Raw genomic sequence first — 27,805 nt, 5'->3', positions numbered from 1 at the left:
TATTTGAAAGGCAAAAGAATCTACCAGGTGTCAGGACAAGACCTGGAGGTGGGGTGGGAGATTCTAGCAACAGCCGGGTTTCAGCTTGGGCACTTGGGCATAGGTGTGAGGCCACCATCAGAGACAGCAGGATGGGGGATGGGCTGCACTTGCTGAGTGACTCACGTGAGGAAGCGAGGGGCGGTGCGCCGCTGGGGCCGGAGCAAAAGGAAGAAAGAGGCAGAGGGAAGCTCACCGAGCACAGGCGAGGTCCCGGGAGCGAGCGCGGTAAGGGGACCACGGGCCCCGGGGTGGTCGCCAGGGACGGGCGCGGGCGCCGGGGAGGCGGGAGCATCCGGGCTACAGCGGCGGCCGCGCGGGGAGGCGAGCTCTGCTGGGCGGGCGCCTGAGACACGGCCTCTCAGGCGATCCTCAGACCCGCGTATGAGCCCGCCTGGGGGGGGGGGGCGGGGCGGTGACAGCGGAAGGGATGGCGAGAGGGGATGGCCTTCTCTGCCCGCATTACTTTTGGGGTCCTCAGGACGGAGGTACTTGGCTTAGCATCGCCTCTTCCAACCGCTCCTCGCTGGCCCGGGCTCCAGCCGCGACCCTGGGATGGCGGCGGATTCCTGCAGGCTGATCCCGGCCCCCCCCCAAAAAAAAATATCCCCGCCGGCGCTCCCCTACCAGAAAGTGCAGTGACCCCCCTGTGCCTGTGGGTCCGATCACACGCCCCCACCCCCATCCTGCTGAGTGCCTCCCTCCCACTGCCCACCTGTCAGCACTCTTGCCGCCGCCAACAACGGAGGAAGCAGAGGGACCCCAAACCAGACCTGGGCATGGGGTGAGGGCTGCACCCGGAAGGCGAGACCCTGAGAAGGCCAGCTTAGATGTGGACCAGTGACTAACTGGGTGTGAGGGGACTTGACCACCAAAGCTGTGTTGTGGTATCTTTGCTTCCAGATTTGAGGCAATGGCCTAACTAAGCAAAGATAATCTAATTTGGCCTTAGGTCAGCAAACACTTCCTGGAGGTCCTCAAGAAACAGAGCGCCCAGGGCTCTGACAGCTGCCCTTTACTGCTCACACACTCACTGTGTGCTTGTGCTGAGCTAATGCTTATGGACCTCATCCCTCTTCTTTGCAACAGCCCATCAAGGTCCATCACCTGCACTTAGCAGGTGAGAAAGCTGAGGCACAGGCACTTTAAGTCACTTGCCCCAAAGCAAGGGCTAGCAAAGAGTAGAGTCAGGATCTGAAAGCAGGTCTTTCTACCCTAGGGCATCACGCTGCCTCTACAGTAACATTAGGTGCTGAAAGTGAAACTTGGTACAAGTACGGGTCCCCTTGGCTTGTATTTCTGGCAGCTTAGTAGGAAACAGAACTGTGTATGATGAGAGGTTCATTGTGCATGGAAATCAGCGGTTGTCATGGAGTGCGGATCTGCAGAGTGCATTGGCCATTGGCGGGGCAGGTGGTGCGGTAGCGCGTGGTCCACCTGGACTATGCCCATTGTTGCGAAATCACTTTTCTCAGCCATGTGACACCAATGATTCACGATCCTCCTTCAGAAACTCCCTCTCCTTTGTATCAGCTATTCTTTCTCAGTCATCTCCTTGGCTTGTTTTTTTTTTTTTTTTTTCCTCTTGTTGGTATTCCCTTGGCCTCAGTGTTCACATTCTCCAGTACTCGTTTTAGACAATTTTATTGATGTTTCCTACTTTACCTATCATCTCAATAACGGCAACTGCCAAATTGATCTTTCTAGCCTACCCCTAATCTGTTAACTCCAGACCCAAATCCTCAAATATTCTAATCCCTACTGGCTAATTGCAATGTACGCCCACAAGGCACCCAAATCCAATATTTCCAGATACAAATTTATCATCTCTAGCCTTCCCACAAGGGTCTTGGTTCAGGTCTCTTCACATCCTTGCCTGGGATACTATAGCACCTTCCAAATTGGTCTTCCTGCCCTTTTTTTTTTTTTTTTAAGCATCTTTATTGGAGTATAATTTCTTTACAATGGTGTGTTAGTTTCCACATTATAGCAAAGTGAATCAGCTATACATATACATATATCCCCATATCTCTTCCCTCCTGCATCTCCCTCCCTCCCACCCTCCCTATCCCACCTTTCTACCTGGTCACAAAGCACTGAGCTGACCTCCCTGTGCTATGTGGCTGCTTCCCACTAGCTATCTATTTTACATTTGGTAGTGTATATATGTGCATGCCATTCTCTCACTTCATCCCAGCTTACCCTTCCCCCTCCCTGTGTCCTCAAGTCCATTCTCTACCTCTGCATCTTTATTCCTGTCCTGACTCTAGGTTCTTCAGAACCTTTTTTTTTTTTAGAGTCCATATACATGTGTTAGCATACGGTATTTGTTTTTCTCTTTCTGACTTACTTCACTCTGTATGACAGACTCTAGGTCCATCCACCTCACTACAGACAACTCAATTTCGTTTCTTTTTATGGCTGAGTAATATTCCATTGTATATATGTGCCACATCTTCTTTATCCATTCATCTGTCGATGGACACTTATGTTGCTTCCATGTCCTGGCTATCGTGAAGAGGGCTGCAATGAATATTGTGGTACATGACTCTTTTTGAATTATGGTTTTCTCAGGGTATATGCCCAGTAGTGGGATTGCTGGGTCGTATGGTAGTTCTATTTTTAGTTTTTTAAGGAACCTTCTTACTGTTCTCCATAGTGGCTGTATCAATTTACATTCCCACCAACAGTGCAAGAGGGTTCACTTTTCTCCACATCCTCTCCACCATTTATTGTTTGTAGATGTTTTGATGATGGCCATTCTGACTGGTGTGAGGTGATACCTCATTGTACTTTTGATTTGCATTTCTCTAGTGATTAGTGATGTTGAGCATTCTTTCATGTGTTTGTTGGCAATCTGTATATCTTCTTTGGAGAAATGTCTATTTAGATCTTCTGCCCATTTTTGGATTGGGTTGTTTTTTTTGATACCCAGCTGCATGAGCTGTTTGTATATTTTGAAGTTTAATCCTTTGTCAGTTGCTTCGCTTGCAAATATTTTCTCCCATTCTGTGGGTTGTCTTTTCGTCTTGTTTATGGTTTCCTTTGCTGTGAAAAAGCTTTTAAGTTCCATTAGGTCCCATTTGTTTATTTTTGTTTTTATTTCCATTCCTCTAGGAGGTGGGTCAAAAAGGATCTTGCTCTGACTTATGTCATGGAGTGTTCTGCCTATGTTTTCCTCTAAGTTTTATAGTGTCTGGCCTTACATTTAGGTCTTTAATCCATTCTGAGTTCACTTTTGTGTATGGTGTTAGGGAGTGTTCTAATTTCATTCTTTTGCATGTAGCTGTCCAGTTATCCCAGCACCACTTATTGAAGAGGTTGTCTTTTCTCCATTGTATACTCTTGCCTCCTTTATCAAAGATAAGGTGACCATATGTGCATGGGTTTATCTCTGGGCTTTCTATCCTGTTCCATTGATCTATATTTCTGTTTTTGTGCTAGTACCATACTGTCTTGATTACTGTAGCTTTGTAGTATAGTCTGAAGTCCAGGAGGCTGATTCCTCCAGCTCCGTTTTTCTTTCTCAAGATTGCTTTGGCTATTCGGGGGTCTTTTGTGTTTCCGTACAAATTGTGAAATTTTTTGTTCTAGTCCTGTGGAAAATGCCATTGGTAGTTTGATAGGGATTGCATTGAATCTGTAGATTGCTTTAGGTAGTATAATCATTTTCACAATGTTGATTCTTCCAATCCAAGAACATGGTATATCTCTTCATCTGTTCGTATCATATTTAATTTCTTTCATCAGTGTCTTATAGTTTTCTGCATACAGGTCTTTTGTCTCCTTAGGTAGGTTTATTCCTAGGTATTTTATTCTTTTTGTTGCAGTGGTAAATGGGAGCGTTTCCTTAACTTCTCTTTCAGATTTTTCATCATTAGTGTATAGGAATGCAAGAGATTTCTGTGCATTAATTTTGTATCCTGTACTTTACCAGATTCATTGATTAGCTCTAGAAGTTTTCTGGTAGCATCTTTAGGATTCTCTATGTATACTATCATGTCATTGGCAAACAGTGACAGCTTTACTTCTTCTTTTCCGATTTGGATTCCTTTTATTTCTTTTTCTTCTCTGATTGCTGTGGCTAAAACTTCCAAAACTATGTTAAATAATAGTGGTGAGAGTGGGCAAACTTGTCTTGTTCCTGATCTTAGTGGAAATGATTTCAGTTTTTCACCATTGAGAACGATGTTGGCTGTGGGTTTGTCATATATGGCCTTTATTATGTTGAGGTAATTTCCCTCCATGCCTATTTTCTGGTTTGTTTGTTTTTTAATCATAAATGGGTGTTGAATTTTGTCAAAAGCTTTTTCTGCATCTATTGAGATGATCATATGGTTTTTCTCCTTCAATTTGTTATATGGTGTATCACATTGATAGATTTGCGTATATTGAAGAATCCTTGCATTCCTGGAATAAACCCCACTTGATCATGGTGTATGATCCTTTTAATGTGTTGTTGGATTCTGTTTGCTAGTATTTTGTTAAGGATTTTCGCATCTATGTTCATCAGTGATATTGGCCTGTAGTTTTCTTTCTTTGTGACCTCTTTGTCTGGTTTTGGTATCAGGGTGATGGTGACCTCATAGAATGAGTTTGGGAGTGTTCCTCCCTCTGCTATATTTTGGAAGAGTTTGAGAAGGATCGGTGTTAGCTCTTCTCTAAATGTTTGATAGAATTCACCTGTGAAGCCATCTGGTCCTGGGCTTTTGTTTGTTGGAAGATTTTTAATCAAAATCTCAATTTCAGTGCTTGTGATTGGTCTGTTTATATTTTCTATTTCTTCCTGGTTCAGTCTCGGAAGGTTGTGCTTTTCTAAGACTGTGTCCATTTCTTCCGGGTTGTCTATTTTATTGGCATAGAGTTGCTTGTAGTAATCTCTTATGATCCTTTGTATTTCTGCAGTGTCAGTTGTTACTTCTCCTTTTGCATTTCTAAATCTATTGATTTGAGTCTTCTCCCTTTTTTTCTTGATGAGTCTGGCTAATGGTTTATCAATTTTGTTTATCTTCTCAAAGAAGCAGCTTGTAGTTTTATTGATCTTTGCTGTTGTTTCCTTCATTTCTTTTTCATTTATTTCTGATCTGATCTTTATGATTTCTTTCCTTCTGTTAACTTTGGGGTTTTTTTGTTCTTCTTTCTCTAATTGCTTTAGGTGTAAGGTTAGGTTGTTTATTTGAGATGTTTCTTGTTCCTTGAGGTAGGATTGTATTGCTATAAACTTCCCTCTTAGAACTGCTCTTGCTGCATCCCGTAGGTTTTGGATCATCATGTTTTCATTGTCGTTTGTTTCTAGGTATTTTTTTATTTCCTTTTTGATTTCTTCAGTGATCTCTTGTTTATTAAGTAGTGTATTGTTCAGCCTCCATGTGTTTGTATTTTTTACAGATTTTTTCCTGTAATTGATATCTAGTCTCATAACCTTGTGGTCGGAAAAGGTACTTCATATGATTTCAGTTTTCTTATATTTACTAAGGCTTGATTTGTGACCCAAGATATAATCTGTCCTGGAGAATGTTGCATGAGCACTTGAGAAGAAAGTGTATTCTGTTGTGTTTGGATGGAATGTCCTATAAATATCAATTAAGTCCATCTTGTTTAATGTATCATTTAAAGCTTGTGTTTCCTTATTTATTTTTATTTTGGATGATCTGTCCATTGGTGAGAGTGGGGTATTAAATTCCCCAACTATGATTGTGTTACTCTCAATTTCCCCTATTATGGCTGTTAGCATTTGCCTTATATATTGAGGTGCTCCTATGTGGGGTGCATAAATATTTACAATTGTTATATCTTCTTCTTGGATTAATCCCTTGATCATTAGTAGTGTCCTTCTTTGTCTCTTGTAATAGTCTTTATTTTAAAGTCTATTTTGTCTGATATGAGGATTGCTACTCAGCTTTCTTTTGATTTCCATTTGCATGGAATATCTTTTTCCATTCCCTCACTTTCAGTCTGTATGTGTCCCTAGGTCTGAAGTGGGTCTCTCGTAGACACCATAAATATGGCTCTTGTTTTTGTATCCATTCAGCCAGTCTATGTCTTTTGGTTGGAGCATTTAATCCATTTACATTTAAGGTAGTTATCAATATGTATGTTCCTATTAGCATTTTCTTAATTGTTTTGGGTTTGTTACTGTAGGTCTTTTACTTGTCTTGTGTTTCCTGCCTAGAGAAGTTCCTTTAGCATGTGTTGTAGAGCTGATTTGGTGGTGCTGAATTCTCTTAGCTTTTGCTTGTTTGTAAAGGTTTTAATTTCTCCATTGAATCTGAATGAGATCTTTGCTGGGTAGAGTAATCTTGGCTGTAGGTTTTTCCCTTTCATCACTTTAAATATGTCCTGCCACTCCCTTCTGGCTTGCAGAGTTTCTGCTGAAACACCAGATGTTAACTTTATGAGGATGCCCTTGTATGTTATTTGTTGTTTTTCCCTTTGCTGCTTTTAATATTTTTTCTTTGTATTTAATTTTTGATAGTTTGATTAATCTGTGTCTTGGCGTGTTTCTCCTTGGATGTATCCTGTATGGGACTCTCTGTGCTTCCTGGACTTGATTGACTATTTTGGGAAGTTTTCAACTATAACCTCTTCAAGAATTTCTCAGTCCCTTTCTTTTTCTCTTCTTTTTCTGGGACCCCTATAATTCGAATGTTGTTGCATTTAATGGTGTCCCAGAGGTCTCTGAGACTGTCCTCAATTCATTTCATTCTTTTTTCATTATTCTGCTCTGCAGTAGTTATTTCCACTATTTCATCTTCCAGCTCACTATCCGTTTTCTGCCTCAGTTATTCTGCTATTGATTCCTTCTAGAGAATTTTTAATTTCATTTATCGTGTTGTTCATCATTGTTTGGTTGCTCTTTAGTTCTTCTGGGTCCTTGTTAAATGTTTCTTATATTTTCTCCATTCTATTTCCAAGATTTTGGATCATCTTTACTATCACTACACTGAATTCTTTTTCAGGTAGTCTGCCTATTTCCTCTTCATTTGTTTGTCCTCGTGGGTTTTTACCTTGCTCCTTCATCTGCTGTGTGTTTCTCTGTCTTCTCATTTTGCTTAACTTACTGTGTTTGGGGTCTCTGTTTTGCAGACTGCAGGTTCGTAGTTCCTGTTTTTTGTGTCTGCCCGCAGTGGGTAAGTTTGGTTCAGTGGGTTGTGTAGGCTTCCTGGTGGAGGGGACTGGTGCCTGTGTTCTGGTGGATGAGGCTGGATCTTGTCTTTCTGGTGGGCCGGACCATGTCTGGTGGTGTGTCTTGGGGTGTCTGTGGCCTTATTATGATTTTAGGCAGCGACTCTTCTAATGGGTGGGGTTATGTTCCTGTCTTGCTAGTTGTTTGGCATAGGGCGTCCAGCACTGTAGTTTGCTGGTTGTTGAGTGGAGCTGGGCCAGCGTTGAGATAGAGATCTCTCGGAGAGCTTTCACCATTTGATATTATGTGCAGCCTGGAGGTCTCTGGTGGACCAATGTCCCGAACTCAGCTCTCCCACCTCAGAGGCACAGGCCTGACACGCAGCCAGAGCACCGGTCAGCCACATGGCTCAGAAGAAAAGGGAGAAAGAAAGAAAGATTGAAAGAGAGAAAGAAAGAAAGAAAGAATAAAATAATGTTATTAAAATAAAAAATAAAGAAAATTATTAAAAATTAAAAAGAAGAAAGAAGAGAGCAACCAAACCAAAGTGCAAATCCACCAACAATAACAAGCGTATACTATAAAAACAACAAACAAAAAAACGGACAGACAGAACCCTAGGACAAGTGGTAAAAGCAAATCTATACAGACAAAATCACACAAAGAAGCATACACATACACACAAAAAGAGAAAAAGGAAAATATATATATATTAAAAAAAAAAGAGAGCAGCGAAATCAATAAACAAATCTTCCAGTGATAATGAACTCTAAATACTAAACTAAGATAAACATAAAATCAGAGACAAATTAGTTGCAAAAAGCAAACCCCAAGTCTACAGTTGCCCCCAAAGTCCACCTCCTCAATTTAGGATGATTCATTGTCTATTCAGGTATTCCAGAGATGCAGGGTACATCAAGTTGATTGTGGAGATTTAATCCACTGCTCCTGTGGCTGCTGGGAGAGATTTCCCTTTCTCTTCTTTGTTCGCACAGCTCCCGGGGTTCCCGCCTCTGCATGCAGGTCGCCTGAGGGCATCTGTTCTTGGCTCAGACAGGATGGGGTTAAAGTAGCAGCTGATTGGGGGCTCTGGCTCACTCAGGCCGGGGGGGAGGGAGGGGTACGGAATGCAGGGTGAGCCTGTGGTAGCAGAGGCCGGCGTGACGTTCCAGTAGCCCCACAGACCCTCTTGAAAGCTCAAGAATCTTGGTCTTTGGTGTCTTCAGACCTGACCAGAGAGAACAAGCCTTTCTTCCTTAGCACCGTGTGCATGCCTCTAGGGAAGCCCTTTGCATGTTGTGTAACTGCTGACTTGTCTGTCTTCCACTGTGTGTTCCTTTAGCACTGATTTTGTCTTATCCTTTGTATCCCTTGGCCTGGCACATAATAGACAGTAAATATTTGTGTAGCTAATGACCTTGTAATGAATTGAAATTTTTTGATGACAGTTTATAGTTCATAAAACATTTCACTGTGCCTCAGGTGACATCTCACTCCACTCTTCCTCTGATCTGTCACCATTAGTCAGTTAATGTGTGTGTGTTGGTAGAGGAGGAGCATTAGAAAGTGAGTTTGCAGGTGGCTGGAGATGAAGGTGAATGACAAAATGAAAATAAGGTCGCCAAATAGGGGAGTTGATCCTAAGGATGTTTTTACGGTTGACATAAATGTTCAGTCACGGCATGGTGACCCTCTTCTACTTTCCTTAGACATTGGGTCAAATGAGGAAGCTGAGTCCACTCAACTAGAAGAGAAGCAAAGACAACGTCATCATGGCTTCAGTGTCTACGCATGAACACCAAGATAAAGGTCCCCATTTGCCACCACCAAGCAAGCAGGTATATTTCTAATTTGAAAGTCTGCCATCGAAAGAGGAACATCATACAGGACTTCCCTTAAACCTCATCCTTCATCAGTCATCTTAGTTTTTTCTGTCTGGCGCTTTGTAGGATGGGTTCAGGGAAAATAGAATGGGGAAGGAAAGTGTGTTTTTGGCTGCCTTGAAAAGGAGCCTTTTCAATTATTTACAAAATCCTTTCTTTACTCTTCCCTGTGTAGAATTCAGCTTAACTAACTCTTCCATAGGTTGTCAGTGACTGAAGAGGTTTCCTTTACCGGAACAAAACTCTTAATTGAATCTCACAGAATGCTACAGGATGCATGTTTTTTCATTTCTGTTATCAAGGCTAATCATACTAAGGCTATGCTGCTGACAGGTGTTCCTGTTTGGGATGGCAGAGGCCTTAACTACTAAATTAGGCATCAGATTGAGAACCCCAGTGTTAACAGGGACACAGTTTTTCAACTTCTTGAGAATGAATACTGTTTGTTTCGGGGACACATAAGTGAAGAAAAGAGAAAGTATTGTGATGGGATAGTAGAGTTCATGTTCTCTGGAGTCAACCTTTTCAAGCTAAAAATGGGTTATGGAGGAGATGATATTTAAGGAGCAAAGTTTAGGAGAGGCAAATAGACAAATGATATCACATCATAAGGAATTTAGACACCCAAGTTGCCTTTGTGAAATGGAGATCCATAAAACATTTATGGTTCTACCGAAAAGGATCACCAGAGCTCCCTGGGGACACTGCAGCAGCTTCAGTCTTGACTGCAGGACTCACAGCAGTTGTGATAGTTGGGGTCCCTGCCCATGGATGTGTGTATGTGTGTGTGTTTCGCGGGAGGAGAGGGAGGGAGGTGTTGCTTATTTCTGCCGCAGCCACAGGCAGAACCAAGAAGAAGTATTTGCACTGGGATGAGGAAGAGTGCTTGCTGAGCTAACGTAAGTGGTGACCAGATTCTTCCCTGGTCACTGTGACTCACCCTGACCACCAGTAACGTGTGCTGTGCTATGGGGAGTTGTAGAGGAAGAAGAGGGAAGTTGCCTGCTTGGGCTGTTTGTAGAGCTCTGAAGGCACAGGTGCCACAGGATCCTTGCATGTCACCATCATGCACGTAAAGTGCTTGGCACAGTGCCTGGCCTGTGTGCGAGTGCTCAGGGAATAGTGATCACCATTCACATTGACATCTACTACAAACAAAGAGTCAAAAAAGAACATTTGCAAAATCAGCAAGGTGAACTTCAAAAGCCATGGAACTGTACCTCAACAAGAAAAACACTAAAACTCCAAGAGATGAATGGCAGAGGATCTACATAAGTAATTCACAAACAAAGAAATAGCAGTGTGACTTAAGGAAAAAATTAAATAAAATTTGTTTCTAAGAAACAAATGAACCACCCACAGAATGGGAAAAATTATTTACAAATCATATATCTGAAAAGGGTCTAGTATCCAGAGTATATAAAAAGCTCTTACAACTCAATAACAAAAAGACAGCCCAATTGAAAAATGAGCAAAGGGCCTGAATAGGTGTTTCTCCGAAGAAGATATATAAATAGCCAATATTCAGATGAAAAGATGCTCAATGTCATTAGTCATTAAGGAAATACAAATCAAAACCACCATTTCACAATCACTAGCATGACCACAGTCAAAAACAGAAAGAATTTAGTTTATTTCGTTTAAATAAATTGAATAATTTATATTAAAAACATTTAAAGTGCTAATTTTAAAAAAAGAAACAAAACACGTGGGTTCAGTCCCTGGTCAGGGAACTAAGATCCTGTAAGCCGGATGGCGGAGCCAAAAAAAAGAAACAAAACAGAAAATAACAAATGTTGACAGGATGTGGAAAAATTGGAAATCTCCTACATTGTTGGTGGGATTAGAAAATGGTGCAGCTCCTGTGCAAAACTCAAAAAGTTAAACGTAGAGTTGCAGTATGGCCCAGCAGAGCTGAAAACAAAGACTTGTGCAGGAATGTTCATAGCAGCATTATTCACAATAGCCAATGGTGGAAACAATCCAAATGTCCATCAGTGGATGAATGGAGAAACAAAATGTGTTATAGTCATACAATGGAATATTATTGAGCCATAAAAAGAAATGAAATACAGATACATGTTACCACGTGGGTGAATCTTGAAAACATTATGCAAAGGAAAAGAAGCCAGCCACGAAAGGTCACATGCTGTATGATATTGTTTGTACCAAATACCCAGAATAGGCAAATCCAAAAGGCAGATTAGTGGTTGCTAGGCAGTTGGAGCGAGGAGGGAATGAGGACAGACTCCTTACTGGGTATGGAATTTCCTTTTGGGGTGATGAAAAAGCTCTGGAACTAGATAGCAGTGATGGCTGCACACATCGTAGATATACTGAATGCCGTGAAGTGTGTACTTTAAAATGGTTAAACACAACATTGTAAAACAACTATGTTCCAATATAAAATGAAAAAAAAAATAAAGTGTATGAGAGGATGAAAAAATGCATAAAATGGTAACTATTATGTGTATTTTACCACAATAAAAAATTAATGAGTCACTGAACAAGAAAAGATTACAACAGAGGTCTAGTTGCAGGGATTGCCTCAACAGAGAAGGACAGTCTGGCTGAAGACTACATAGAGATGCTCAAACACATTAGTTATCAGACAATAAAATATTGCTTTATACCTATTAGACTGTTAAATTTTAGAAAACTGGATAATGCCAAGTGTTACAACATCCTTTCTTTACTCTAACCTGCTTGGAATCCAGCTTAACTAGCTCTCATGTGGTTCTTAGGCATATAGAGGAATGTTCACACGCTGCCGATGGGAGTGGATGCTGGTGTAGCCATTGGGGAGAGCACTCTCGCAGGACTTTGTTCAACTGGAATATGCATGCCCTGTATTTTACTTCTAGATACATGTCTGAAAAGCGTTCTCATGTGGGTCTGTAAGGGGACATTTGGAGATGGGGACTCAGAAGCGTCCTGGAGAATCATGCCGCAGTTAGAAACAGTGGACTAGATAAATATAGCAACATGGATAGATCTTAAAAGTGTAGAACTGAGTTGAAAACATTTTTAGTAATAAAACTAAATGTATAAAACAATGCCATTTGCATTAAAAAATGCAGGCACCCAAAACAATGAACATTTTGCAAGCATATATACAAACAAAAGATCCACATTAAACACCCAGAATGGCGGTGATGGGCAGAGAATGAGGATGGAGAATGTGGGTGAGAGTAAGTGAATAACCACATACATACCTACAAAAGGGGAGGATAATAGAAGATGGGAGTTAGTCCAGATCGTAGCACATCAACATGATAAAAAAAAGTACTGTAGAACTAATAAAAATAATGTCAACCATATCAATAGTTCCCCCAGATATTATGTGCAGACCATTTATAAATGTGTTTAAAAAAAACTGTTAAGATAAAAAGTAAAGTATGTAGAAAAATAAAAAGCAGTCTGCTGATGCTTTTTAGACTATAGTTTCTCACGGTCTAAAAATGCTTATAGAAGTATAAATAGGTAAATTGGAATACAGATCGATAAATAGATAACTTGTAATACTGCTCTGAGTGAGATCCCAGATGTGTAAATATTATGCTGTAGGGGAAGTCTCTCTCTTCACCCAGGAGGAGATCTTGAACTGGGTCTTAAGGAGACCAGGTAGGCAAAGGGAGTGAGTGTCATTGCAGGGACAGGGACTGCATAGACAGAGACTGGAAGTAAGAAAGAAAATGTGACCTCAGCAGTAATGCATTCTGACCAGATATCTGCTTCATGCTCACTAGTCACTGAATCACTCTGCTTCTCCACCTGTGATTCTTTTCTTGGTTAAGTCCATCCATCGTTCACAGCTGGAAAGCACTGGCTGAAACTGGCCATTGCACAGTGCTGGCAGCGGGAAAGAATGCACACTGTGTGACCAGAGTGAAGAGACCTCCTTGCCCTCCTCTAGGGAAGACAGAGCAGATGCTCTTCTGATGATTTCAGTCAAGTCATCACGCAACTTTCCTTGCAGAGTCTGTTGTTTTGTCCAAAATCAAAACTGCACATCCACAAATCAGAGATTTCAAAGATTATCCGGGAATGTCAAGAAGAAAGTTTCTGGAAGAGAGGTAATTGCATCCCTCTTAATCTTTGTTAACACTGTTTTTGCTGCAATAAACTGCCTAATATCGTTATTAGAATTATGGTATTGATTTATTTTTGAGCAGGGACTTTGCATAATTCCCTGAAGACACTGATACCTGAGGCTGCTTGGAATTTAAGTCCATGTTGAGACCCTTTTAAGGTCAGGGATAATATCTGATTTAGGAGCTGTTTACCTCCCTTAGCAAAAAGTGATGCACACCTAACACTTTCTTTCATGTGACCGAGAATGTGTACTAAGAGTGTTATTTAGAATTTCTTGAAAGAGTAGACTTTCCACAATTCCACTGGACTCTAACCTTCATCAAGTTCAGGTTCATTGCTCCCTCCCAGAGCCAAGCACACTGCTTCACATATAAAAAGTACCTATTAAATATTCATGGAATGAATGAAGAGTGGCAGCATTCTGTTAATACTTCCCTTACAATGTCTTGAAGTAACCTTTTCTGCCAAGTCTCTTCCTCTTTCTGGGCCTGCTTTATATGAGACAAGGGTGTGAACTGAGGCTGTGCATTAAAGTCCCATTTAATTTTAAAAATTCGTGACTTATCACTTGAAAATGTCATAATAGAGCCTATAGATATAGTCCCAATATTGCTGGCATAGGGATAATTTTACTTTGAAATACTCATTTTGATTTCTCCAATCATTCAAATCCAGTATCAGTTGTTTTTGGAAGTAACACTCCTTAGAAGTTGATGTTCACTGTTCATTACTTCTTCTTGATTGTGCTGCTAGAAATTTTCTGACAACTTATGAGTGAGTAATTTATTTAAGCCCTAGTAGTTTAACATTTCAGTGTGACCCATTTGCCCACCATCAGGTAGATAGCTCTGAGTGGAAAAATTGGTTGCTACTTGATTTGTCTTGGTTACTAGGAAGAGCTAGCAACCAGGACAAATCAAACAGCAACCAATTGTTTTTTATCACTTCTCTGTGCTGTGGGAAGAAGTCATTTGACACATTTTGACAGAACTAGAAACTTCCTTTTCTGGACTAACTTGCCTGTTTAGAGATAAAAATCATCTCTAAACATGGCCCATGTTTACCTCGAATGTAGTAATCTTCAGAAAATAAACGTATCCAAATTGTGTGACAAAATGTCATAAAAGACAAAAGCAGGGAACTATAGTAGATAGGGTGTGCAGTTTATCGTCCTCTTTTTTTAACTTTCATGCAGGATTGAAAATTTCAAAATATATAGCGAATGGAAACTCCCAAATTCCCCAGCTCAGCGCACACACATGAAGATGCCTGTGTTGTATGTAGTGGTCCGAATCCAGTGCATGGTGGGTCTCAGAGATGGAGTGGCAGGGGATCTAGGTTTTGTCACATTAATGCTGTGCATTAGGTTGAGTGCCTGGGGCAGACCCCAAGAAAATTCTCCATGTGGTGCTTAATATTTGTCAAATTAGTAAAATAAAAAATGACTAAAATCTCACTGCCAAAGCAGGAAGAGAAAACACTCAGAGTAATTCTCCCTCATCCTTCTAGGTGAGGGGCCAAGTTTTAAAATACCAATATTGAAGGGCGTTTCTGTTTTACAGCTCTGCCTTTTTCTCTTGTAAGCATGCTTGTCACCCAAGGACTGGTCCACCATGGTAAGATTCAGTATTTGGTACATAGTTTAACTTAAGAGAATCCAGTTTTCTGGGGTCCTCCTGGCGGGCTTTGGTACTTGGCATTTATTTTTTGGTGAAGAATTTATTTATGCGGGCTTTTGCCTGTCTCTAGCCTACGTCCCCAGCTCTCCCTCCCATAGATATCCTATTTCCTGGAATGAGTGACCGTGACAAAGAGAAATTAAATTTGCAGTTGGAATTAAGGTCATTAATCCAGATGGGCCCAATATAATCAGAAGGGTCCTTGAAAGTGAGAGTGGATCAGAAGACAGAACCAGAGAGATGGCAGCATGAGAAAGACTCAGCTCAACATTCCTGAGTTTGAAGATGGAGGAAGGGGCCATGAGTCAAGCAATGAGTGGCCTCCAGAAGCTGGAAAGGAAGAAACCTTAGAGCCTTCAGAAGGGCTTGCAGCTCTGTTGATGCCTTGACGTAGCCCTGTACTATGGTCTGAATGTTTGTATTCCCCCGCCCACCCCAAATTCACAGATTGGAATTCTAAAGCCCAAGGTGATGCTATTAGGAGGTGGGGCCTTTGCAGGTGATTAGGGCGTGAGGGTGGAGCCCTCATGAAGGCGGTTAGTGCTTTTACAAAAGAGACCCCACAGAGGGCCCTGGCCCCTTCCACCACGTGAGGATACAATGAGAAGTCGACCATGCCAGCACTCTGATCTTGGACTTCCAGCATCCGGAACAGTGAGAAATAAATGTCTGCTGTTTTATAAGCCACCCAATCTGTGGTATTTTGTTATAGCAGCTCGAATGGACTAAAACACCCCGTGAGACCCATTTTGAGCTGCTGACCTCCAGAACTGTAACGTATTAAATTTGTGTGGGTTTTTTGGGGGGTTTTTTTGGCCGCGCTACATGAGGTCTTAGTTCCTTGACCAGGGATCAAACCCGTGCCCCCTGTAGTGGAAGCGTAGAGTCTTAACTACTGGTCTGCCAGGGAAGTCCCAAATCTGTGTTGTTTTAAACCACTGAGTTTGTAGTAATTTGTTACGGCAGCCCCAGGAAACTATTGCAGTGCCTCTGTACCAGAGTTCCTGTGTCTCCTAGGGCCTTGGTATATGGTTAGACAGATACTTCCCTGCACAAGGGTGCTCCAGGGAAGAAGTAAATGGGGCTGAAATTCACCCAAGCTCTGAACACCAAGCCATTTGTCCTGGAGAGAGGCTGCATCTGCCTCAGGAGGGGCACCCGTGTACAGCAGATCATGAGGACTGACGGCCGCCCTGCGTCACCCACATAAGCTCTCCGTGCCTCTTAGCACTGTCCATTGTTCCCCTCTATTCCTTGTTCCTTGCCCTCTTCTTTCTCCCCGACTCTATCCAGCCAGAGAACCTATAAGCATTGCTTAGTCCCCAGACAGCAAGAAGGCACCTGACCCTGTGGAAGCCCATTATACTGAACACTGCTGATTACTAGGATTTTAGAGAGTACTTATACCCAGCAAACATGAGGGAGGATGTTTAGCTCTTTTGGGGTCTGAAAGACCACATGTCATATATCTAGAAGAATCTCATTTCGGTCAGTATTATTGTTGTCTTTAAAGTTGATTTATTAAATATGATTTCATTTTTATAACTTGAAGATGGTCTTTTTGTGGAACTATATTAGTCAGTGATAAGCCTTTTTCAGAACATTTTTGACACAGAAAAACGAATATGGCCATGACATCTATGTATAGGGATTATGTTTTATGAATATTAAACTACTTACTCAAAATCTACCATCTCTTACATCTGTACAAAAATATATTTTTAAAATTATTTTATTTTCTCTTTTTAAAAAATATTTATTTATTTTTGGCTGCATTGGGTCTTGGTTGCTGCACGCAGGCTTTCTCTAGTTGCAGAGAGCAGGGGCTACTCTTCGCTGCTGTGCACGGGCTTCTCATTGTGGTGGCTTCTCTTGTTGCAGAGCACGGCCTCTAGGCACGCAGGCTCAGTAGTTGTGGCACACGGGCTCAGTAGTTGTGGTTCACGGGCTCTAGAGCGCAGGCTCAGTAACTGTGGTGCACAGTCCTAGTTGCTCCGCAGCATGTGGGATCTTCCCGGACCAGGGCTCGAACCCGTGTCCCCTGCATTGGCAGGCGGATTCTTAACCACTGCACCACCAGGGAAGCCCTGTACAAATATATTTTTCCAGGTTGTGTATTACTTTTCTACAAATTTCCACAAACATAGTGGCTGAACACAATACAAATTTATTAGCTTGCAGTCTTGAAGGTCGGAAGTCCAAAATGGGTCTTTCTGAGCTGAAATCAAAGTGTCAGCAGGGGTGCATTCCTTTCTGGGGGCTCTAGGGCTTCCTTTCCCTTTCTAGCTTCTGGAACCCACCCACATTCCTTGGCACATGGTCCCTTCCTCTGTCTGCAGAGCCAGCAGCGTGGAGCCAAGTTCCCATACTGCCGTCTGTCTGGTTCTGTCTCTGAATCCTTTTTCCACATTCAGGGGTCATCGTGATTACATTGGGCCCACCCAAATAATCCAGGATAATCTCTCTATTTTAAAGTCATCCGATTAGCCACCTTAATTCCATTTTCCACCCTAATTCCGTTTTGTTGTGTAAGATAATATATTCACAGTTTCTAGGGATTGGGATGGGAACATCTGTAGGAACATCCATTATTCTGCCCACCATAGGTGGAAATGCTTTCATTTTAAAATTGTGATTATAAGCAACTATACTCCAATAAAAATTAATTTAAAAAAATCTTAAAAACAACAAACAAAAATAAATAAATAAAATTGTGATTATATATACTCTGAATCTCTAAATTGAAACTCTGTGTTGAGTTACTTTAAAAGGGGAGGGGGCAACGACTAATTGCTTAGAACTAAGTTGTTATCTCCACCTTGCCTTGATATCTTTAAATACATCATGAATTGTCTGTTTCACGTTCTTTTTCTATACATTAAAGCCATTACTTGTTACTTGCCAAAAATGACTATTATTTGAGAGTTAAATTCAATCAAGATTTGAATTATCTCTTTTAAGATCATCTCTTTAGATTAAGAATCTGTGTATATCTTAAACCCTGAAGACTTCTTATACTTTATAAATTTAAATAAGTTATAAAATGAAATAATAATGCATTTATACATTACTTCTTAGGTTATTTAGCAGCTAATCCAAGATTTGGATCATTGCCTAAAGTTGCACGTAAGTCATAAAAGGAAAAAAAAAAGTTTCATTTTTTGAGCTTCCCTGGTGGCGCAGTGGTTGAGAGTCCGCCTGCTGATGCAGGGGACACGGGTTCGTGCCCCGGTCCAGGAGGATCCCACATGGCACGGAGCGGCTGGGCCCGTGAGCCATGGCTGCTGAGCCTGTGCGTCCGAAGCCTGTGCTCCGCAACGGGAGAGGCCAAAAAAATGTTTCATTTTTTAAAAAGAAGGTGTTTATAGCAACTGGAGATAGGAATGTCCAGGTTAACCAAATTGCCTGTATTGACTCTCTGAAAAACCAGTCTCCATTTTTTGCCACCTTGCAGTTTTTAGTTCGTTTGATACTTTCTGATGGGAAGCTGAGCAGTAGAGACTTCACGTTAGTCCTCTAAAGCATGAACTAGGAGGGCCTGGCAGGATAACAAGAGGACATCAACAGCAGGATCTGAATGATAGCTCCATGAGAGATTTTAATTTTCTTCTTTTGGCCAGTCTTTTCCAAATATTTTCTATGACGGACATAACAAATGAATAGTTTTTTTAACTCAGGGCTTTCTAATAGTACATTTACCGTAAACGTAGGGTTTCACCTTCTTATACTGGTTATCCATAGACCTTTTATGTACACAGAGGACGTATTCCGGTTTACGATCTGAAACCTCATTCCCAGCAAGAATAGCAGGTTGAAAATGTCTTCCATGGTTCTGCCTCGTGACCTTCCCCCCTGACATGCAAGATGGACTGCAGCTCCCCATACTCCGATCCATAAAGAAAATTAAGGGGCTCTGCTACCCAGTGATTTGGAGGCTACCTAGAGCCACAACCCAAGCCCCATCTCTCCCTCCCCATGGCTTCAGAGATCTGTCTGCCAGTTGGGCCTCCCTCTAGCTGCCCCTGTCTGGGCATCACCCTTGCTTGCTCTATCCCCACCCTTCTACCTCCAGTTCAAAACTGAGGAGATCAAAAGTCTCCAGTTCCCAATACTGCTCTTTAATAGGGAACTTCATTCCCAGAGATTTTGTTCATTGATTCATCAGGGTACTTTTGATATAAGAATTATTGCTGTTAATAAAGTTCGAGAAGACCATTGATGGAGGAGATTCCAAACCTTTAAATTATTTATCTTTCCTAACCTGCTCTTACAGTTGCTGGTATCTTGGGATTTGGCCTTGGAAAGGCATCATACATAAGAGTATGCCAGAGTAAATTCCATTCCTTTGAAGGTCAGCTGCGTGGGGCTGGTTTTGGTCCAGGGCATAACAGGTTTGTACTCTGCTTTTTTGGGGTTTTTTAAATAAATATTTTTATTTATTTTTGGCTGCGTTGGGTCTTCGTTGCTGCACACAGGCTTTCTCTAGTTGCGGCGAGTGGGGGCTACTCTTCGTTGCAGTGTGCGGGCTTCTCATTGCGGTAGCTTCTCTTGTTGTGGAGCACGGGCTGTAGGCACACGAGCTCAGTAGTTGTGGCTCGTGGGCTCTAGAGCACAGGCTCAGTAGTTGTGGCACATAGGCTCAGTAGTCGTGGCACATGGGCTTAGTTGCTCTGCGGCATGTGGGATCTTCCCAGACTAGGGCTTGAACCTGTGTCCCCTGCATTGGCAGGTGGATTCTTAACCACTGCACCGCCAGGGAAGCCCTGTACTCTGTTTGATTAAGGGATTATAATAAAGATAATTATTAAAAAGTAAATGAAAGATCATTCACCATTTACAATATTAAAATAGTTTTTAACATTCATATGTTGAAAAAACTCAAAGTTTGAGTTGTTGCTATTCAACTTCAATAATAATTATGATTTATCTGGGTTACCTATTTCATTTGCTCACCAAACATTTAGTAAGTACCTACTATGTTCAAAGCATTGTACAAGTCTCTAAAGAATGCCTTGATCAGCAGACACAGCTTCTACCGTCATGGGGTTACGCAAATTTAACCAGGGCTCTTGACTGCAGGACTTCTCAGAGCCTTTACTATATTAATATAAATCATGATTCTCATTAGGGGATACAAGCAGTAGGACTGTGGAGTAAGTGGCATTACCTCTGCTGTTAAGAGTCGCTGGGATCAAAGGGGGTTCTAACTGCTAACTTACTAAGCTGCGTGACCTTGGACAAGTTTCTTAAACTCTCAAATCTTCAGTTTTCTCATTTGTATAATATGGTGATCAGAATTTTTTTCATGGGATGGTGTAAGGAATAGAAATGATTGTTCATGACACTCAGTGAGAGCTCAGTAAATAATAGCTATTTCTACCATGGTATTATAAGACTAGCGTTGGGGACACATTTCTCTAAAGAGCCCTTACTTGTCACAGTGGATTCTGTTTGAGATGCAGCACAACATGGTGAAAACAACATTGGACAGGAAAATCATTAATGGCCTTTTTGTGGAAGAAATTCGGGGAGTCTGAAACCAAGAAACAGCTCTGATAATTCCTGAAAAATATTAGGCTTGAGAACTTTAGCATAGAAAATACCTCTAAATAATCTAAAATATGATACAAATGAATTTATTTACAAAACAGAAACAGACTTACAGACATAGAAAACAAATTTATGGTAACCAAAGGGGAAAGGGGGCAGGGATAAATTGGGAGTTTGGGATTCACAGATACACACTACTATATATAAAATAGATAAACAACAAGGTCTTACTGTATAGCACAGGGAACTATATTCAATATCCTGTAATAAATCATAATGGAAAAGAATATGAAAAAGAATATATATAAACGTATGTATACATATAACTGAATCACTTCGCTGTACTCCAGAAACTAACACAACATTGTAAATTAGCTATACATCAATTAAAACTTTAAAAAAAATCTCTAAATCATATTGTGTTCAGACTAGAGCTTCCAGTGTCAAAGTACAAACCAACATTTTTGCTTCTATTTTAGGCACTGCCTGCTTACCTGTGAGGAATGCAAAACAAAGCATGGATTAAATAAGGAGGGAAGTTCACAGCCTTCGACTTCCTAAACTCTGTCTGTGGGTTTTCAAGTTTCCAAAAACATCTGAATTTGTACACCTTTAAAATGTCAAATGTACTTTAAAATAATTTACTTATAGTAGAACAGAAACATTGTGATTCTCTCACTCTATTGAAATGCTTTCGCCGGTTGATTCTCCATTGAACTGAGCATTCCACGTTTTTCTGTTGTTTAAGAACATGTTGGGAGCATTCATACACCAAAAGAAATTCTGTTGCACTCTTACTTGCTTACAGCTAAATAAAAGAATTTAGAGTCTTCTCTGATTCACCCCATCCATTCTTTCACTCTGCTTTTGTTCAGGGTTTTAAGATCCCTGATGGAGGATAGGAATGAATGTTGAGGAGCTTGAGAATCATGCCCCAGTGTGTATGTGTGGAGGTAGAAATACAGGGCAAGAAAGACTGTGACTATGGGAAGTGCTTTCTAAAATGTAGGGGCCAAGGTTTTTTAATGAAAAATGTTTCATTTTAAAGAGTCACAATATGAATCAACTGTCCCTTTTTTTTTTTTTTTTTGGCTGTGTTGGGTCTTCATTTCTGTGCAAGGGCTTTCTCTAGTTGTGGCAAGCGGCGGCGGGGGGGGGGGGGCACTTTTCATCGCGGTGCGCGGGCCTCTCACTATCGCGGCCTCTCTTTTTGTGGAGCACAGGCTCCAGATGCGCAGGCTCAGTAGTTGTGGCTCACGGGCCCAGCCGCTCTGCGGCATGTGAGATCTTCCCGGACCAGGGCTCGAACCCGTGTCGCCTGCATTAGCAGGCAGATTCTCAACCACTGCGCCGCCAGGGAAGCCCCCTCAACTGTCCTTTTGATGACCTCGGTGACTTTCTGTCTCCTCGGTATGGTGAAGTTTTAGAAAAGCCCATTGTTTTAGGTTCCTTGCTTAGCTAATGGATATATGCTCATGGTCAGCTCTCAAGAACTGCGTTCTTTTATATTCTGCTGGTGGCCTAAAAGAATAAACACAACTTCCCAAAATGTCCCTCAGGAACAGTTTACGTAATTCTGGGAGGACTCACTGGAAGAATTAATTCAGAGAATGATAAACTTCAGGGCTTTAAGGGAGCTCAGAGGCTGCCAATCCAACCCCACGAGTTGCATCCCTCTTCTCCTGCCAGGTTTTTTGCATGAAAACAAACTCTTCCACTGGGGACCTTTTGTCTTTATGACAGATTGTCTGAGCCCTACATGAAAATTTCTCTTGCATCTTTGCATTTTCTCAGGAAAATACTTTACATATGTGTCACCATTTATATACTGGGGGTGTGTGTGTACTCGTTTGCATTTTACTTACATCTTGAAACCTGCACCAAGGAGGTAAAAAGGGAAACCTCATTGAAAGTTAATGCTTGATATATATTTTATTTTCTGTATCAAAAATATTTGGAAGTTTTTATTTTTACATGAACATTATGTGTATGAAATGGAGTAATTTTGACCAAGTCTCTTTTTATGTTACATATCCTGGTGTTTTTCCGTCGATAAAGTTCTATTTCTGTAAATCAGAACGCAGAGCCAATATCCTAGCATCTTGGATGCAGTTTAACTTCTCGCTCCAACGACTAGCAATGGGTGACTCTGTGTTATCTCAGCTATTGCAGACATTCAGATTTGGGCACTTCTATTTCCTGCGTTCCAGAAGATGATTTCCCAGGGATCAGAACATTTTCACATTGATAAGCACAGCAAGTCGGTGTTAAAACCCTTCTTGGGGTAGTGGGGAAAGATGAATCTATTATTGTTAAAAGGGAACATTGTTTTTAACTGCTGACATCTTCGTAGTCATTCTGACTCCAATTGGGTTTATGGTTTGGGCTCTCTGATTTTCCTAAGTGGATAAGATTTTATTAAAGCAGTTTATCGCAGTGATCGTAGTGCGAAAGAAAATCAGTCAAGGAAAAAAACCTGGAAGGTCACCCAAGAAGTCTTGACTATTTTGCTGCATTGTCTGTTGTATATATTAGGAAGCAGGTATCTGAGGGAGAATGTCTGTTTTTCCAGGAAGACATGTTAAAGGAGCAGCATCTATTTGTCTGTTAGCATTTAGCAGTTACCAGCACCCATCCCCAAGGTGGTCATAAGTTTATAAAAGCAGTACTTCCATGATAAAAAAAAAAAAAAACCTTGGCAAAGAACAAGAAAAAATTGTAGATAAACTTGCATAAAAGAAAGAACTGATGAGACTACATGGTAAACGTTGGATGTCTAACCAACTTCACTGGCAAAACTTATTCCTTGTTGGACTGATGTTCAAGAATGAAGAAAATGGAAAATATTCTATTATTTTACATTTGGTTAATGGAATTTAAAGTGTAACATTTGGCTACTTTATCCCTGGATGTACCTGTAAGAAGAGACCAACTCGATATCTAAAACAAGCCTTGTCCTGCATTTGTACTTTACCTAGACAACATTGTAAAATGTTCTTAACAGTGGAGAATGGCACTAATAAGAGTAAGGATGATCCTTATCCAACCAGAAAACAACATCGAAGTGGTTTATTTTAATTCCATGTGACACTCCAGTGATGCCAGAAGTGTGTTTCTGTCTTGGGTTCCATATGAACGGATGACTAGAAAGGATTCTGTCAAGATATTTTAAATTCCGAGACATTGCTCAAACGTTCCCCCCACTGTTAGCTAAGATGACCATTTGTTTCTAAATTTTGCGTCTCTGTGATCCTGGAGTTCAAAAGTTATTGCTGGAGTTACACTATATTCTGCATGAAATACACAGTTCACAATTTAAAAAAATAGTAGCAAAATCCTTTTATGTCTGATTCATTTACCAAAATAGGTCAGAATTTCCAATATATGTTATATATTATCTATGTGTAACTATATATAATGATGTATATGATGCTAATATATATATATTTTTTACATCTTTATTGGAGTATAATTGCTTTACAATGGTGTGTTAGTTTCTGCTTTATAACAAAGTGAATCAGTTATACATATGTTCCCATATCTCTTCCCTCTTACTATGCTAATATATTTTTAAAATCCTCATTTAAGCAAAGACATTCTCTTCCCATACTGTCAGAATAATTTTTCTATTTTCTGTTAACATTATGACAGTAATAATATTTATATTGAATGACTTGATTAAGTAATGAAAATGTCATTGTAGGTAATTTTCTTGATATTCAAATAATGCAATTTGTTAATCAACAGAAAAATTTTCCACTGTGGAACTCTGCACCCAAATTTCAACTACAGAATTTGATTTCATAGACATTTAAAGTTGGTAGAGATTTCAGTGATTAACCCAGAGGCTACAAAGTCCAGGACCAGACAGTGTAACTGAGTGAAGCCACACCAGTGGCATATTAAACACCAGTGTATTCCTCACTTCCACACACACCAATACGTGGGCCCACTGTTGTCAAATCTTCCAATTTTTCAAAAAAAACAAGTGCAGGTTTTTGTGTGAAATGTCCTGGTTTAAATGTTCAACGATTGAGTGCCCACTCTGTGCCAGGCCCTGTCCTAGGTCCTGGGAATGTAACAGTGAACACACCAACAAAATTCCATCTCCCTGGACCTTATATTCTCATCACCAGTTTGTGGCATGAGAGCCAACCCAACCTCTGTGGAAATAGCCTAACTGTGGAAATCGCCTTTGTTGTCTGGGCAGGTGAGTTTCGGGACCTACATGTGTACTTCCAGGGGAAGGCCCCCTGCTGCTTCACGTGCAACCCAGTACACTGCCCAGAAGCTAACCTCTTCAGAAAGGTCTGGGGGAGCCCAGGGTTCCCTCCCTCCCCATCTGGACTGGGAGCTCCTCCAGGACAGGAAGTATATCTTTTTTTTTTTTAAACTTATCTCTCAATCTTCAGCCCCAGGAGCGTTCATGGCCAGATATAGGCACTTTGTAAATGTCTGTCAACCTAAACCGGTAATTTCCCTGTAACTACAAAACAGAATTCTTAGTCTTCTTTCACATAATAGCTTTTAAATATTGCAAGGCATGTTTCTTTCAGAATTCTGGCTAAAGAGCCCCAGTTTTTTCAACCACTGGAGTGAGTTTCCAGCCCTATCACATCCTGGTCTTGGGACACCCTTTGGTTTGTGGTGTCCTCACACACAGCAACACCCCAGAAATGGATTGACCAGTTCAGAGAGCAGGATTAAACAGGTTTATTGTTTCAGGCAGCTGAACTGAAAACAAGAGTGGTTCTGTGTCCAGCCCTGTGCTCAAATTCAGGCTCCACTACTTACTTACTGGCCACCTGACATTCAGTCAGTTATTTATCTGCCCTGGGCCTCAATTTCCTCATCCATAAAATGGAAATAGACTTACCTGACAGGTTGTGCATGAGAAGTAAACGAGCTAATACCTATAAAGTGCTTAGAACAGTGCGTGGCTCAGAGTAACCGTTCAATGTGTTACCGAGCAGGACTCTATGGGGCCTTCCCAGGAAAGACTTCTTCATGTCCTCCACCTGCCTCTTGTTTGTAGAAAAACTTTAGCCTCTTAGGCCTTCCCTGAGTTACAAAGAATAAATTTAATCAGAGAAGTGAGAAAATGCAGAAACAAAGGAAAACGGTCAAGCAAGACAAAATAATAGTTGTACCATTAAAGTCAAGGACCTTTAGTTCCTCCTCAAGGGCTGTAGACTGTATTCTGAGCCACGTCCTTTGAGCTGTTTTGCAGATACTAAGACCCCAACAGGTGGAAGGAGTTAACTGCATGCTGACCACAAGCACGTAGACCCCAGATGGGTTGGAAGCAGAAGGTTGATGATGTGGACTCCCGATTACCTTACCACCAATCAGGCTGAGTAAGATCTCCGCCTGTCCACGCCATGATGGTTCCAACTGCTTCTGACACAGATGGCCAAAGGACCACACAGGGGTAGAAAAGAGGTGGCGCCCCAGTTCCAGGAAGACCCTGCCTATTTCCAGAAAAGCACTGCATATGCCTCCCCTCATTAACCTTGCCCTTAAAATCTTACCTCAATCGTCCCCTGGGTAAGAAGTTGATTTATGACATAAGTTCCCAAGTCTCTATTCTCTGGCCATTGAATAAAGCTTTGATCTCAGCTTCGACCTCATTTTTGGCTGCATGAACCCCAACAGAAAAAGAACCTTCCCCACTGAGGCAGGGGCCTGGGCTGGGCTAGGGCCCAAGTGCAGTCCATACAACCTAATTTGGTAACAAATGGATATTAGCTATGACGACTACTACTGCTGTAGTCCAAATGTGTGCAATCGTGTCACACTTTTGGCCCCTGCTAGGCTTTTTCACATGACCTACCTTAAGTCAGTTCCCCCTCTTTCATGCTTATGCATCTGGTTGTTCTGAACTTTAGTATAACCCATTATACACTTACCACTTTTCAATTTCTTGATGCTATTTTCAGGCCCAACTATCTGTACTTTTCAGTCCAAGATTTGTGATTCAACAGTTGAGTATTGTGTCACCTGCACTGAAAACTATTGTTTAGCCCTTTGGTTTCTTAATGTATAGTGTTCATGGTTAAGTGTGCAAACAATCTTTGTTGCCTGAAGGACTGTCTTGAAGAATTTATGACAAAATATAAACCTTAGTCGTTTGGTTTATTAGAGAGATTCTCTCATCTCTAGATGTGGGTGGAGCAAGAATGAGGGTGGAAATGGGAAGGTGACAAAAGAGGAGGGACCTGGGAGGTAGAAGTTAACGATGGTGGGGAAACATATCAAAAAGGAAGCTCCCTGAACAAGGTTTTGAGAATCAGGGCTGTCACCAAAGACCTTATGATTTGGAAGCCCAGAAATGGCTTCATTCAATAATTCCACAAATATTTTTCAGGACCTACAATATGCAAGGCAACGTGTTAGAAGAAATAGGGATACATACATACATACATACATAAGATAGTCCCTGCTTTCAAAGAGGTTAAGTGCTGGAGGTAAGATATGTAAATAAATAGATATAATACAATGTAATGTAATGCAATGTCTGTGTGAGATAGATACAAGCTAAATGCCTTTAGAATTTAGGGGCAGCATTTGTTACTTGTTGCCCTTGTAGATTGTATTACTGGCCCAATTCTTTACTTCTCCTTATATGCATGGTTTTTGTCGTGTAAGTTTGCATTTCTTTCCTACTGTGAGTGGGGCACACTTGCCTATCTCTTGGCCTTGGGCTTGTCCATATGACTTGCTTTAGGCAAAATGAGGCAGAAAAGGTGTGCCAGTTCCAAATTTAGGCCTAAACAGACCTCTGTTTCCACTTAGGTCTTTATCATGACCATTACATGCCTGATACTAGTTGCAGAGGCAATAGCCTGCGGACTGATCCATCAGTTCCACAGTTGACTAAAATCTTCTCTCTATAATAAATCCCTTGCTCTTTATCATTCAGAGCAACTCTACTTTTCTATCAAACTCTAATACAGAAACTGGGTGGCTGGAAGTGGGGAGTTGCCCTAACAAAAACCTAAAACATGTGGCATTGGTTTGGGGAACAAGTGGCAGATGGATACTGGCAGGACCCTGAGAAGGTTGTTAGTGAAAACCTGAAAGGCCTGGATGAGGGTGTTAAAGAAGCCTGAAGAGCTTCCAAGGAGGCTGTCAAGGAGGGATTAGAGGAAAGAAAGGAAAACATCATTGGAAGCTAAAAGAGACCTTGATTGTGCAGTAGAGTTCAGCAAAACTGTCACCTGTGGTAAAATGGAAAATAAAAAATGTACCTTATAAACTTGATCCAGCTATGATTTCTGGGCAGTGCTGAGGGTACCACCTGGCTTTTTCTAGCTGTCTAAAGTAAAATGAGAGAGGAGAAACATACCATAAGGAACAAATTACTCCATTCTCAAATGTGATTTGGAGAAAACATAAAGCCTCAGAAGTCTTTTAAGCCAGGAAAGGGTTCT

General features: G+C 41.2%; 1 protein-coding gene across 2 annotated transcripts; it reads left to right on the top strand.

Annotated features, from left to right (window-relative positions):
- Positions 1-196: 196 nt before the first annotated feature.
- OCIAD2 (OCIA domain containing 2) lies at positions 197-20,940 on the top strand. 2 transcript variants are annotated; one of them, XM_082837797.1, is made up of 7 exons: positions 197-267; positions 8,875-9,003; positions 13,028-13,124; positions 14,706-14,759; positions 17,901-17,948; positions 19,096-19,213; positions 20,852-20,940. In XM_082837797.1, the coding sequence occupies exons 2-7, from the start codon at positions 8,938-8,940 to the stop codon at positions 20,931-20,933; spliced, it is 465 nt and encodes a 154-aa protein (XP_082693923.1). In that variant the 5' UTR covers positions 197-267; positions 8,875-8,937; the 3' UTR covers positions 20,934-20,940. The 2 variants fall into 2 exon arrangements, with proteins under 2 accessions (XP_082693923.1, XP_082693924.1); XM_082837798.1 differs by lacking the exon at positions 19,096-19,213.
- Positions 20,941-27,805: the final 6,865 nt, after the last annotated feature.

Source organism: Leucopleurus acutus, assembly GCF_964270905.1.
Source record: "Leucopleurus acutus genome assembly, chromosome: 4".
Taxonomy (NCBI): Eukaryota; Metazoa; Chordata; class Mammalia; order Artiodactyla; family Delphinidae; genus Leucopleurus; species Leucopleurus acutus.
The sequence above is the reverse complement of the archived record's forward strand: the minus strand, read 5'-3'. Positions and strand labels throughout refer to the sequence as shown.

Excerpts from the sequence above, each read along its gene's own strand:
- OCIAD2 (XM_082837797.1), top strand. The coding sequence starts at position 8,938 with ATGGCTTCAGTGTCTACGCATGAACACCAAGATAAAGGTCCCCATTTG. Across the intron at positions 9,004-13,027 it reads TGCCACCACCAAGCAAGCAG|AGTCTGTTGTTTTGTCCAAA; the intron begins GTATATTTCTAA and ends CTTTCCTTGCAG. Across the intron at positions 19,214-20,851 it reads TTTGGTCCAGGGCATAACAG|GCACTGCCTGCTTACCTGTG; the intron begins GTTTGTACTCTG and ends CTTCTATTTTAG.